Raw genomic sequence first — 14050 nt, forward strand, 5'->3', positions numbered from 1 at the left:
TTTCTCTTTAGGATTTTCATTATTTCTCATTATACTAAAAGTAAGTTGTGTTTAAGTACAAATTATTAATCTCTTACTATTTTGCAATGTTATTATGTGTTAAGGATAATAAACTTTTAAAGATAGTGAATGGTAGAAGCAAGATTGCAAGTGTTAAATTGTGATAATATGAACACAGCTTACAACTTTTCTATGAACACATCTGGTATCATGATTCTTCTCCGTAGGGGACTTTGACTGTTCTACGGGGATAAATCTTCCCAAGCTGACTCAGTAAAAACTGTTCTTCAACTGCAGAGAAAGGAGTTTAGATAGTCTAGATGTGTGTTACCTATCTAAACTCAGTTATTGAAATAATGGATGTTGTACTTTATAAGTTCCCATTCCAGCTATGCAGGCCTGTTTATGGATGTTTTGTAGAAATGATTTTCTGAAGTGTATTTAGGATCTTCTAAAAATACTAGGGCTGCATTCCCCCCTTTCTCTTCCTTTTAAAAAGCAAACATTTTCATACAATTTCAGCTCAACTTCATTTGTGTGAAAAATGTATGATTAACAGTTAACTTGTACAGAGCGCATCTCCTAATAGTCTGGAAAAGGCAGTGAATGAGTTAATTCTGGCGCCCCAGCTCCAGAAAGCCTGGAATGATGAAATGGGTAAATATGTATTCCATTCATCTGTTAGCACAGCCTGACCTTGCTCTGTAACAGAGGAAAGGCGTGTCTTCTCAATCTCTCCGACTGAACAAAAGGCAAGCAAATGACTCAGGCCTTCTATAGCGTCCATGTGATTGAACATTTTCTGAATGATCCCATTTCCAGTCTTAGGAATCAGAAAGAGAAACCTTTTACACATTACCAAATAAAACTAATCTATAAATGGTCCTGAGGCACTTTCTGTGGGGACTGCCACATTGATAATATGAAACAAGAAGTGTGAAAAAACATCTTTGGCTTCTCTATTAATGTCAGTCTAGACTTTCTTTTTTTAACAAATCCAACAAACTCTGCTTTAATTTATGGTTAGAATGACTGTAATAGTAAAATGTAATCAGGAAGAGTTTTATTTAGAGCTGCAGTCACAGATAATGGATAAGAAAAACTGCTTTGGAACCTTCAAGTTGCATCTTCTAAAATAAACCCTTCATCCTGAATGCCCAGCACTCCATTTAGCACTCCTTACTCTGGCTAAACTTTGACAGAAGTAACAAGTTTTATCTTTAAGTGCAGGATTTAGGACCCTAAATGTAAATAGTTGACCAATCAAAAGATTTACTTTATTATTATTATTTATACCCTTTTCATAAGTATTAGTTCATAAAATACATGGTTGCCAGGGCCTGGTTTACAGAATGTCTCTTTAAAAAGAAGACCGCTCCAAAAACATACCAAGTTTTCTAAGGCCACCACAAAGGCCATCATAAGTCCAGACCATGGGGATGGCAAACACTATATTAACTATCACTTGGCATTTTAATCAGGCCATGGATTGCTGCAATCCATGGCCTGATTAAAATGCCAAGTGATCATTAATATAGTGTTTGCCATCCCCATGGTCTGGACTTTTTTTAAAAAAAGGATTCCAGCCAACCTAGAATAAAGACAATCCTGCTCTCCTTCCTGGCAAGTGAAGTTCCACTGAAATCAGTGGAACATTGTTGTTGTTATCCCTGTAAGCAGGGCAAGTGGGATTTAGCCCAAGTGCAGAAGGAAAGGATCCAGGGGTACTGATGACATAATAAACCACTAGAGAGCACATTCAAATGTATTTATACCCTTTTCTTAAGTATTAGTTCATAAAACACATGGTTGCCTGGTTTACAGCATGTCTCTTTAAAAAGAGGACCGCTCCAAAAACATACCAAGTTTTCTAAGGCCACCACAAAGGCCATCATAGTCTCCCTTATGCCATGTTACTTCCCCACCCACTAGGGGCTCTGATGGACGATACTGCACCATAATATACAAATCAAGAACAAAATGAGAGGGCTCTTACCCTTTTGCCCTCTACTCCTCTTGGAGGGAGGAATTTCATTTTCCCAATGGACAATTCGTTCTGCCCTTTCCATGTTTCAGCTCTCTCATCCCTGCTTTTTGCTTCCCTATATGGTACTAAGGACAAAAAGGTGTATTTTTAAAAAATCCTGTTGATTTTGCCACTACATCATTGCACTTCAGTGGCTGTAGACTTCCAATTTAATTTTTTCTTTAATTAAAAAAAAACAACCACTCACAGGAAGTGCATAAAGCTCCTAATATTTTATTTAATGCCAAAGATAAAAAATAGGTAAAAATAGTAATGTGTTAGTTTAGCAGTTATAAACAACAAAAGCGGAGTGCAGGTGATATTCCAGCAAAAAGTAAAAACTTTAAAAAGAGTAATTAAAGTGAGATTTGAGAATCACACATTCTTCATTAAAACACTTTATTACTACGCAAACTATCACCTTTAAAAAAGTTTAAAAAGATTAACAGTAGCACTATTGTAGCTAAAGAACTTTTTAAAAAAAGCTTTGTAGCCAAGGAAACACTAAATTGGTTTAGTGAATAACGTGATCATTGTGATGTCATAACTCAGCAAGCAACAAAATAAGACAAACTTAGTTCAACTGAAATTTGAGAAATAAAAAAGGCATACTGGTTTCAAGCACTTTTGTAATAACGAAATGTCATCATGTGTATTAGAATCAATTGAGATATCGGGCCTAGATGTCAGAACAGGTATAGTAACTTTTTGACATTTCTTTTTCACCTGTGTTGTCTGTGTACCATCACCTAGTACAACAAGGCCTGAGAATTCCCACCCTTTGAACTACTTTAAAGAATAAGTCCAAAGATGCTGTTGGGCCACAATATACTGACACACTTCCTCCAGATAAAAGATTAAGTGAAAGGTCTCCTTGGAGAGCCACAAAAATGTCAGTCAGACCAGGAAGCAGGATATGCTTGAGTAGCGGGAAAAGTTACCTTCCCACCTCACGTCAAGGTGCTCAAAGGTGAACAGTTGGCCAACACAGCAGAGCAATCATTTCATGCAGTTTTTAGTAGGGATATCATTTTATCAAAAACATACGCACTCCATACTATGAGTTACTATGCCAAACAACTCTGAAGAACTTGTTACCATCTATCGGCTTGAAATCCATTTTTTAATAAAGTGCTAAATACACATTTACAGAGACCATAGTGTTCCAAAGTATCCTTTACAGTTGTATATATGTGCGTTTTTTTCCAACTTGTCTGCATGTTTACATAAGACACCAATCTGAACTATAGGTATAATTTTAAAGCGTAATATTGACTTAATGAATTGGTTTACCATGCAAGTCTGTATTTAATATTACATTGACCTGTAATAAGAAACATGTTAGTGGTGTGCTCATTGAAACACTTAATAAAAAAATGACTATGGATGTGCAGTCTGAGTTTCAAATATTAATAATGACCATTAAAAAAAATCTTCCCCAAACGATCTACTCTGCATTAAATAGCAGCCTGAATATGATCATAACACTAGATTAAAAAGCATCCCAAACGGTTAAAGTTAGTTGAACAGATTTTTTTTTCCCTAAAAAAATTGGAAAAATTATATTATTTGCCCCAGGGATGAGAACTTGTAGTCGTGTTTCTGCCCAGAACAATTGTTTATGACCAAGTTAAACACACCTAAACATCAGGGTTTTTGCAGTGTTGCTAATGAACTAAACAGCACAAAAACATCACTATAAGACTTAGCCATTTCTAGTAATGATTTATTGATTTAAAAAAAGTCTGCTTGCTGATTGATGCAGAAGCTTGATCAAAAGAAATGACTTTACAAAGAGTACTCCAAAGTAGTTTAAAAAGGCGGGGCATGCCCCTTTTGTGAAACCCTAATTGCTTTCATTCCACCAGTTTATTTTTTCATTTTCAGAAAAGTAGTATTAGGTTTGTTTTAAAAAACACACATAACAGAGATTACAGGTTTCTTCCACCCACATTTGGGCTGTCACTGAAATGCCCGAAGGCAATCCTGGCAGCACCTCAGTTGCTTCTGTCATTGTACCATCTTGTACCTGCCACTACCTGGAAATATGATGTAAGAGATAGTTAACAATACCAACAGTACTATAAGTAACTCATAAGCAAACTCAAAGTCCACCTGCACTATGTGCAAATTAAAAAAAAAACAAAACAAAAAAACCCACAACTTTAGTTTTCCCCAAGCATAAATAGTATGTGAGTGGCACTAAAACAGCTATGGATCTTTAAAGATGGCAGTGCTATACTGGTGTATACACCAATACAGTAATTAAGTTTATTACCAAAATTCTGCATTAACATTATGTAATCAATGAATAAATGCAGTTCTGTAATCTTACAACCAATCACGTGAACTGTGGTCAACTTTGCCTTTTTTTTCCTAAAAGGCAAACAACCCAGAAATCCCTAACTCAGCAGCGCCTCTCAAACATCTCTCAACATCCTACTATGAAGGCAACTTCCTTCTAGAAACAGAGGGGAATTGGACTCAGTCTAAAAAACTTGCTTTTGCAACAAGAGAACAATGTTTCAGAAAGAAACCACTTGTGCTTTCTAATATTCACCTGCCTTTCAGCTGTAATGGGGACATCCCATTTCACCCTATCAGTCTTTTTTCCCCACTACCATTTTATATCAAATCTGCACGCATCCAGCTTTACTCTGAGCAAGGCCCAAAAATAAGGAATCACAGACAGTAAGGCAATCTTTACAATGTCAGAAAATGTATTTGGCATTTTAAAAAGAAACAAGTGCATACAAATACAGCTAGAAGCATTTCTGGTTTGCCAAGTGCTCTCTAAAAAAAGCAGCGCAAGTCACAGCCTACATTGAACAGTAACTGTCACCAAGGAAGCACAACAAATAGTTGCTAATAACAAAAAGAGGAAATGCCTTTAAGTACATACCTTTTGTCTTCAAAAAAATATAGAAACACAATGTATTCAAAAAAATCAAAATTATACAGCCATGTTTTATGAAGTCTACATTTCCCTTGTCTTGGAGATATATATATATATATATATATATATATATTTATAGATATATACACAATTCAAGCAGTTTTAGTTACAGGTAATGTTGGGTTGTGAACTGGAAAAAGTCACGAGTCTCTCTCTTTTTTCACTTTCACATCTCCTGCAAGAATGGTCGCAATCTCCCCCTGCATGAAAGCCCAAGGGACATTGGAGCCCACCAGAGGGCATTTCTCCCCACTGGGACAATACACCTCGCCACTAGCTCCTTGCTGTTTGATGCTTTGTCTGGAGCAAGGGAAGCAGAACTTGTGGGAAGGGACTGAGGGACACTGAACAAAATGGGTGTCTTCCAGGCGCTCGTGGCACAGGGTGCAGCACAAGGGAACACTGGCTGCTAGAGACGAGTCCGGGAGGCTGGCAGGATGCACCGGCTCCAATCCCCCAGCAGTGTTTGTCCCCTGACTTGGCACCTCCCTGCTTGGACCCAGCCTTCTTTGGTTCATAGAGGACGGAGAGGGCGGGCTGTTGCTATTCCTCCTGGTGGTGGAGTGAACTTGGTTGGCATCTTTGGAGGAGTGGTTGCCCCCTGCATTGTCTGCTACTAAAATGAGCGCAGCCATAGGAGACTGGCCATTCTGGGCTGCTTCAGGCGGTGTGGTCCGGTTGGAATGAGGCGAGGCAGTTGGTGGTGGTGGGGACATGAAAGACGTAGCAGTCATGGACATTTTCATCCCTTCTGATGAGGCTGGCAACCAGGGTTGTGACTCTCCATTGATCTTAGGCGGTCCAGCTTCACCTTCTGGTTCTGGGGAAGGCTTCCTCTTCCTCGCTGCCCGAGCCCCTAGCAATACAAAGGAATGGGGAGGAGAAATGTGTAAGGAAAAAAAAATAATAATAATAAGCAATCAGATGAATGCAGCTATAAAGGAGTTACAGCTACACACATCAAGCTTGAAAAGGCTTCCATTTTAAATGAATACACAGCCAGGGCATTGCACACAAATACCAATTATACAGTATGACGTATGCAAATGCATACACACAACATGGCACACAGCCAAAGTATGTGTGTGTGGTCTATACAACTTGTGCATGTGCGCACTCACCCACCACTTGCAGGCATGCAACCTGCAGAAGCACACCCCTACAGCGCAGCTAGTAGGCGAAAAGGTTACTGGTGCCTTCACTGCAGCTCCTATGGCGAGGACGGCGCAGGGAGGGAAAGCCCTCTCCCTGTCAGTGTCTACCCGCCAGCCCTGACTCATAGCTCTCTGTTGTGCTGCTTCAGCACATGAACACGTTGCCGCCTAAGCAACGGTGCCGCGCTAGGCACCAGGAAGTGGAGTTAGGAGGTCGGAGTTGGCTATGGGGGGGTGGGGGGGCCGACACCCTCTTTCCCCCTCACCTGCTTTGGCCACGGCCCCGTTGCTCTCGTACCCCAGCAGCCTGCTCCCAGCCATGCCGGGCTCCTTCTTGAACTTGCTCTCAAAGGGCACCGCGTGGCCCCCGTGCTGGTGCAGCGCCAGCAGCGTGTCCCGCACCGTCTTGGGCTTGCCCAGCCACTCCTGCTCCGCTCCCCCGCGGCCCTTGCCCTCGACCCCCAGCTCCTCCGCCGAGCCCCGCGGCTGCTTCTCCTTGCTCTCGTGCTCGCCCGCGCCGCCGCCGCCGCTGCTGCTGGAGGACACCGAGCCGGGCCGCTTGTGCCCCAGCTCCCCGGGCGCCGCCGGCGGCGGCTGCTGCTGGGAGACGGAGACCTGCATGGGGGCGGGCGCCCCTGAGATGGCGGCCAGCGAGGCGGCGGCGGCGGCCCGGCTGCTGATGCTGATGGGCGCGGACAAGGAAGCTCCGTTCATCAGCGGCACCAGGGTGGGCGGCACCGTGTGTGTCCGCCGCGGGTTCGGGCTCTGCCGGTTCAGCTCGGGCGGCTCCTCGGGCTTGGGGAACCCGTTGGGCACCAGGATCCCGTTCACCTGCCGGCTGCCGCCGTACTCGGCTCCCAGGCGGGGCGGCTGCCGCTCGGAGGCGGCGGCGGCGGCCGCCAGCGGGTAGCGCTCCAGGGGCTGCGGCTGGGGCCGGGGCACCGCGTCGCCCGCCACGGCCGTGTGGTTCAGCTGCTGCTGCTGCTGCACCAGGATCTCCTTAGCGCTGAGCGGCGGCTGCTTGGCGTGGGGCGGCGGCGGGGCCCGGCCCTCTTGGAAGCTGTGAGCCCGCTTCAGCTGCCGCGCCGTGTCGATGACGAACTCCACCCGGTCGGCCCCCTCGTAGTTGACGCAGCCCCGGCAGACGGGCTCGGTGAAGTCCCAGATCATGGCCCAGGGCATGCGGGGCAGGTCGCACAGGTAGCACGACTGCCTGCGGGAAGCAGCCGCCACCGCCGCGGACGACATGTCCCAGCCCAGGGGCAGCGAGCGCCCCCCGCGCGTCCTCCTCCTCCTTCTCCTCCTCCTCCAGCAACCGGAGACCAAACGGGCAGGCTCCGGCTTTGCAGCTGCCGCAGGATCTTCAGCCGATTGCCCGCCCCCTGCAAACAAGCGGGCTCCTGGGCGCGGACGCCTCCCGGCTGGAGTCACTGGGACGCGGGAAAGCGCATAGCCCCGTCGCTGCACCCTCGGCTGCCTACTCCAGCGCGCGGCTCACTCCGCCTGTCCCGCTCGCTCGCTCACTACTGCAGCCCGGGCGCTCGCTCTGGGGCGGGGACTCCGGCAGCAGCAGCAGCAGCCGCCGCCTGTGCGCTCTGCTCCAGTGACTCGATTCTTCGACAGTGCCTCGAAGCGCCTGCGCGCTGGGCGCCCTCTCCTTTGGCCGCCTGCTGCTGGTGCTGCTCCTTGAACTTCTGCCAAGAGTCCCAAGACAACAAGAGCTGCAAGAATAGCCAGCTCCCTCCTAGTCAGCCGAGGGTGGGGGAGCGGCAAGGGCTTGCACATGTGAATGGGATGCAAATAGGGGTCTTTTCGCTCCTTCCCCCATCTTCTTTGCAGCCTAGGAAGTGTTTGTGAAGTGCTCTGAGGAGAGAAGTGCTAATTATGTCAGGCAGGGTTGAAAAAAATCTTTTTATTGAGCAAAAGTGTTTTTAAAAACAATGCCACCTTACTTGATTTAAAAAAATATTTTATAGGATGAATTTTGTGATGGTTGATTTTTGGCTGGAATTTAATCTAACCTTTGTTCTAATCCTGCCTCTGACGCTAACTCGCTTCCTGGCCTTGAGGAAATCACTCCGGGCCCAATCCCTTTGACTTCACAACTTTCCCAATTTCCCCCCTCTGTTAAAAGGGGTTAATAATACCCAACAGCCAGGGGGTTGCGAGAGTTAGTTATGTGTACAGCGCCTGGAAGAAAGAAAGCGCTAAGTAATGTAATTTCCTTGTACATGTATAAGGATTGTTTTTTCATTGCCTTAGCCAAGGTAGAAGACCATTATAAATACAATTGCTATTTAGCTCTTCTGGATTTGTAAATAATTGTTTCATTTGGTTCGGAAATGGGACATTCTAGGTTTCCTTGTCATTTGCAGCCACAACCCTTCCATTTTCTAGTGCAGATTAGCAAAGAAACACAATCTCTCTCCTCCCCAACCTGCGGACATTTTTTTCCCTTCCTTCTTCCGCACTGAGAATTCCAAACAGCTCGTCTGACAATTGCAGCCAGTCAAAAAGAGAAAGGGATGTTGTTCTGTTCATTTGTCATTTGCACATGAAGTCATCATTCAACCCAGAAGTAGTCCAAATATATAGAGAGAGCTGTGTGTGTGATTGTGCAGAGTAAACAAAGTGGAAGCTGTTCTCTCAAACTCTTGCTTTTGGGTTACCATTCCCACAGTGCTGCTGCTGAGTTATGTAGGTTACAAAGGGAGGGATGGAGGAAGCTGAGCTCTAGCCTCTGACGTCCGCATTTTGTTTCAGGGCTGCAGCTGCGCCCTTTGCGCAGACTCGGTGAGGGACGTGACTCTATGCAATTGGCACTTGAAACCTTATTAAACGAAACGCACATTCCAGGGACAGACTCAGAGAGAGAATCTACAGCCAGCACCGCCGATGCCCCGTCACAGCACTAAGTACCGCCTCCCTTGCTGCTATTTCTGGGCTCTAAAAGCTCCCTCCCACTGCCAGGCTTAACTTTTACTTAACGTAGCAAGAAGAGCAGCGTGTACAGTACACAGGAATGGGTGTATGAGCCGCAATCTATACTGTAGTACTCTCTCCCTTTGCACTGACAACCAGCTGAAGCTTTTGTTACTCGGGCGTACCGCTGGTCAGTAACTGAGACAGGCTGGCATGAGGCTGATTTCCCACTGCAGACTATGTTGCTGTTGGGAGATTTGTTACTGCAGAACCGACTGGCGGAGGGCATGGGGTTGACTTGTAATTACAGTCCCAGCTGGGCTTTTTGATGTTTTGTCCTTTGCAGCCCACATACACGATACGTAGCGTGGACACAAGATATTTTCATGGAGCTAATTAGTGCGATGTCATCAAAGCGAACAAGTAAATAGATATCATGTCCTTGCCCTATTTGCAAGCGAATGCTTTCATCCAACTGCAGAGTTAAGCTTGGGAAATGACCCCCACCCCCGCCCCATCGTCAAGCTCAGCTTATCTGTCAAGTTTTCGAGCTCCACTTTCTTTCTTTTCTTTTTCGAGAATCAAACGCCGTAGGCCGCTGTCTCTCAACACACCCCACCCCCAACCTTTCTTCTTTGGACTGGAATGAGCTGGCTCTGTTAGACGAGGCGAGTGTAAATTATATGATCTCCCCTACTGGCTTGGCCAGGGGGGTGGAATCTTGCTAAGGTTTCTACCGTGCTGCTGTTGAAAATGCCAGGTGCCTTGAAAGGTTTTTTTTTTAAAGCGCGCGGGGAGGGGGGGAAATAAACCACCCTCGGAGAAACAATTGTGTTGATCTTATGTCACATGAAAAACCCTGTTCTGAAATTACACAGAGGATATTTAATCCCAAAACTGAAGCGTTTTTTCATGCAAACGCCGCATGATTCTGCTCTGGGGGATTTCCAGAAACGGTGCCGCTCGCTAATGCGTCTTCCGACAGTGTCATTCCCCCCTACAGCGCGCGCGCGCCGTGCAACCGGTGTTGATGCAAAACCCGCTTCCCCCCACCCACATCAGTGCAAGTGCACCGAGGATTTTGATGCAACGCCGCTCATCCCCGAACACACCGTGGAACTAGGGGTAATACTTCCCGAACCAGTTGCAGCCGGTGATAACGCAGATCCTCACACACGCCACTTGCCCCCGAGGTAATGCAATCTGTCCCTTCAAGGGTTAAGCCGTTCCCCGCCCGTAAATCCTTCCCGAGTGAAGCAAGAGTAATGTAAACACCGCCTTGCACATTCACTCGAACCAAACCTTGCCCTTTTGGGGCTGCCCCGTCAGCTATAAACGAAATTCAAAAACATGGTCTAGTTGTAGGATCTCTCTCTCCCTCTCTCTCCCACACATAAAAGGAGAGAGTTTCTTTTAGTTTCTCATTAATCATCTGTTAATATTTTCAACTTCATGGGTATAGGAGCCCAGCCCTAGTGACTTTCCTGAGGTTAGCTTGTCAATGAAATGGCTAATTTTTGGACTACACTCCTGTCCTGATTTTTCCCCCCGGGGCTAAAAGGGTTAACACGTCTTGTTTTCTGCTTCACAACAGCTCCCCGTTCATATTGTGTCAAATTCTTTTAAAGGTACTTTTTTTTTTCCTTCTAAAGAAGCTTTATCAATGTATACTAAGTAAACAGATCCTTGTTTTTGCCTTCCACCCACTGCCCTTTCTCTCCAGACTGAAATTGGATTCCTGCCAACCCGGCTGCAGAAATTGCTGCCGACACACTCGCAGCGGAGCGCAGGGTTTCTAGGGTGAGGCAATGCGTCTGCGATTCGCAGAGACAAGGCAGGAATTGTAATTGTACTTCATCATGTGATGACTTATGAAAGAGGAAGTTAGGATGTTTTAGTCACGTACTCCTTTGCCCTCTTGCTTAGCCTCTAGGTTCTTTGAAGGAAAAATTGCATGTATTTATATATGTTGGTTGGGAGCCAAGAACGAGTGTTTGTGCATTTACGATCATGAGCAGTGTGCGGTGTTAGTAAAGGCGGGGGGGGAGCAAATCTTTCAGCTGTGGCAGGCTTTAAACTGGAGGGCAAAATTGCGATTACTTCCCCCCCCCCCCATAAGAACCAGAGCTTGTTGGGAAAATCAAGATGAGCAATTTTAAGTTTTTAACTATCATTTTATCGCTTCCAGTTAACTCTGGAAAAATGGGAGAGAAACATTACAGCACTCGTGAAAAAGCTGAACACGATTTTCCTCAAACAGTGTCTAGATTAAATAGAAAATGTGGGTTTTATATCACGTCCTATAAGCTCCCCAAACCTGATCATTTCATGGCCTTACTAGTATGGAAGTCAAACAAAGGAGATATGTTCAGTTCTTTTTCTTTCTTTCTTTTTTACAGAATCTAGCCCATTGGGCTTAATCTATCTAAAGTACCCATTGTTATGTTATTGTAATACTATATAGAAGAATAGCGTTACTGCTAGTGGACACCTACTGGTGGTTTGTGGTAATGCCATGTTGCCTGCAGAGAACTGTTGAGGGCTTGCTTTACTCACAGTTTAATTGATTTCAGTAGGACTGCCTGTGGGTGCATGGTGAGCAGGATATCGCCCATTATAAAACAATATACCCTCAATTGTGCATAGTGAGACTGTTATTTCATCAGTGGTTTCTGCTGACGTTATTGAATTATTCGTTTGCACCACTAGGGGGTGCACACTTCATAACTGTAGGTCAAGCACCATCCTCCCTCTTTTCCCCCACTTCCTCCTTTGTCCCCCATGCCAGGGGCTTTGTTTGCCCCCATTTCGCCTTCACCCCCTACCTGGGTTTACTATTCTCTCCTCCATGTCAGGCACTGTGTGTGCCCCCCATTCCCTCCATGCTCCAAACTTCTCCCCCCCATTATTATTTCTTTTCTATTTGTCTGGGAGATATGTAATGCAGAGTGTCAACATGGTAAGTGGTATTGGGAGGATGGGCAGAGCTGTGATGGGGAGGGTGATAGTTATGCTGGAAGGTGTTAATGGTGCCATCAATTGTTGAGCTATACAGAATTTAAAAATCCATAGGGTTCTCTCCATTGAGAACTAAAATATTCTCTGAAATTTTGTAATTGATCCAATGCTGTGTTCAAAAGTTTTCATGTACTACCCAAATAAACAGAAATGCCACCAAGTTGAGTGTAGAGCCTCGCAAGTTGGGCCAACTAAAACCTGACATTAAAGTACAGCCTTAATTTATGCACATTTTTGGGTACGCAGTTATTTTGCATTTGTGAGAACTAGGTACTTCAGTTTAAAACTTAAGGCCCATTCCCGAGGGTTGCCAGGTGTCCGGTTTTCAACCAGAACACTCAGTCGAAAAGGGACCCTCCCCAGCCTGGTGAAAATGAGGGAGCGAGTGAGGGTGGGTGGGGGAGAGCAAGTGACAGAGGGAGGGGGGATGGACTGAGCAGGGCAGAGCCTTGGAGAAGGGGCGGGGAAAGGGTGTTTGGTTTTGTACAGTTAGAAAGTTGGCAACCTTTGCAGCCAAAACTCCCATTGACTTACTGACATTTCTGCCTTGTTATTGTTCTTGAACGTGCTAGGTTGCTTGAAAGGATTAGAAAAAGGTAAATGTAAGCTGACTTTAAAAGTGATTTACTTATTGAAGTACTGCAAGATATGTGCCAAATGATTCAGAAGCTAAAGCAACCACAGGGACTTGCCTATAGATGGCCACTCACTCTGCTTAGGAGAGAGGCTGTGATGGCCATTTTAGAAACCTTAGAAGTTTTGTTTTTCATTTAAAATACCATGTTCTTCTGTAAAAAAAAAACAAAAAAACCCCCCCAAACATTTCTATTTACAAATTTTGAAATATACAATTCACGCTGCAGCAGTAGTGAGGCAGCAAATGTTACATGCTGTTCATTCAATTGAAACTAATCCCTAAGGAAACATTTCAGCAAACTTTTCTAGTGAAAAAGAAACATCCACTGCGGAGACAAATGCCAAACGGTCCTGAAGGGGCCTCATTGTGAGGGAAGTTGAATTTGGTAAAATAACAGCACAGCCAAGGTTAAAATGAAAAGTACTACATTCAAAGATGCAGCTTAAAATAGCCACACTGGATTTGCTGCTCTGTGTCACAAAATGCCTGTGAGATTTTTAAAATAAATTTTTAGAAAGTAAAATCTAGGTCACATCCTGCCAGCTTTAGTCACTGACTTCAGTGGAAGTACTGACAAGAGTAAGTCTTATCTTATTATGTCCTTTTCTAATAGCATAGCAAGGACATAGGGCCTGATTCAAAGCCCGCTGTAGTCAGTGGTTTCAGAGTAGCAGCCGTGTTAGTCTGTATTCGCAAAAAGAAAAGGAGTACCTGTGGCACCTTAGAGACTAACCAATTTATTTGAGCATAAGCTTTTGTGAGCTACAGCTCACTTTGTGGGAATCTTGCCATTTACTTCAATGAGCTTTAGAATAGGCCCATAGTGAGACCTTCATCCTGCAAACATTTATGTGCGCTTGTAACTTTATGCATGTGAGTAGTCCCAGTGAATTTAAAGGTTTCAGAGGAACAGCCGTGTTAGTCTGTATTCGCAAAAAGAAAAGGAGTACTTGTGGCACCTTAGAGACTAACCAATTTATTTGAGCATGAGCTTTCGTGAGCTACAGCTCACTTAAGCTCATGCTCAAATAAATTGGTTAGTCTCTAAGGTGCCACAAGTACTCCTTTTCTTTTAGTGAATTTAAAGCCACATGTGATCTTAACTGTTTGCAGGATCAGGGCCTAAACACATGTGCTGATCTTCAAACATGAACACTACCATTGATTCCCATGGAACTATTTGTGCTTAAAATTAAGCACGTGTGTGTGTTTACAGGATCAGGCTTATATTTTAAAAAGCTGTTAATAATCATCACTATGTTGGATGTTTCTATGTATTGTACAGCTATTGTTCATAATGGAAGCTAACTGATGGTAGCAGAAGTTAAAGGAGACGC

At 44.7% G+C, this 14050-nt stretch overlaps 1 protein-coding gene across 2 annotated transcripts; it reads right to left on the minus strand.

The window, feature by feature from the left end:
* Positions 1–3135: 3135 nt before the first annotated feature.
* IRF2BP2 (interferon regulatory factor 2 binding protein 2) lies at positions 3136–9516 on the minus strand. Of its 2 annotated transcripts, XR_012158156.2 has the most exons (3): positions 6403–9516; positions 4929–5838; positions 3136–4065 (listed from the first exon to the last, which is right to left on the minus strand). XR_012158156.2 is itself a non-coding variant. In XM_073338131.2 (2 exons), the coding sequence occupies exons 1-2, from the start codon at positions 7382–7384 to the stop codon at positions 5123–5125; spliced, it is 1698 nt and encodes a 565-aa protein (XP_073194232.2). In that variant the 5' UTR covers positions 7385–9516; the 3' UTR covers positions 3136–5122. The 2 variants fall into 2 exon arrangements, 1 of the variants encoding a protein (XP_073194232.2); XM_073338131.2 differs by having other exon boundaries at positions 3136–5838.
* Between the last annotated feature and the right edge of the window lie 4534 nt (positions 9517–14050).

This window comes from Lepidochelys kempii, chromosome 3 (assembly GCF_965140285.1).
Source record: "Lepidochelys kempii isolate rLepKem1 chromosome 3, rLepKem1.hap1, whole genome shotgun sequence".
In the NCBI taxonomy this organism is placed as follows: Eukaryota; Metazoa; Chordata; order Testudines; family Cheloniidae; genus Lepidochelys; species Lepidochelys kempii.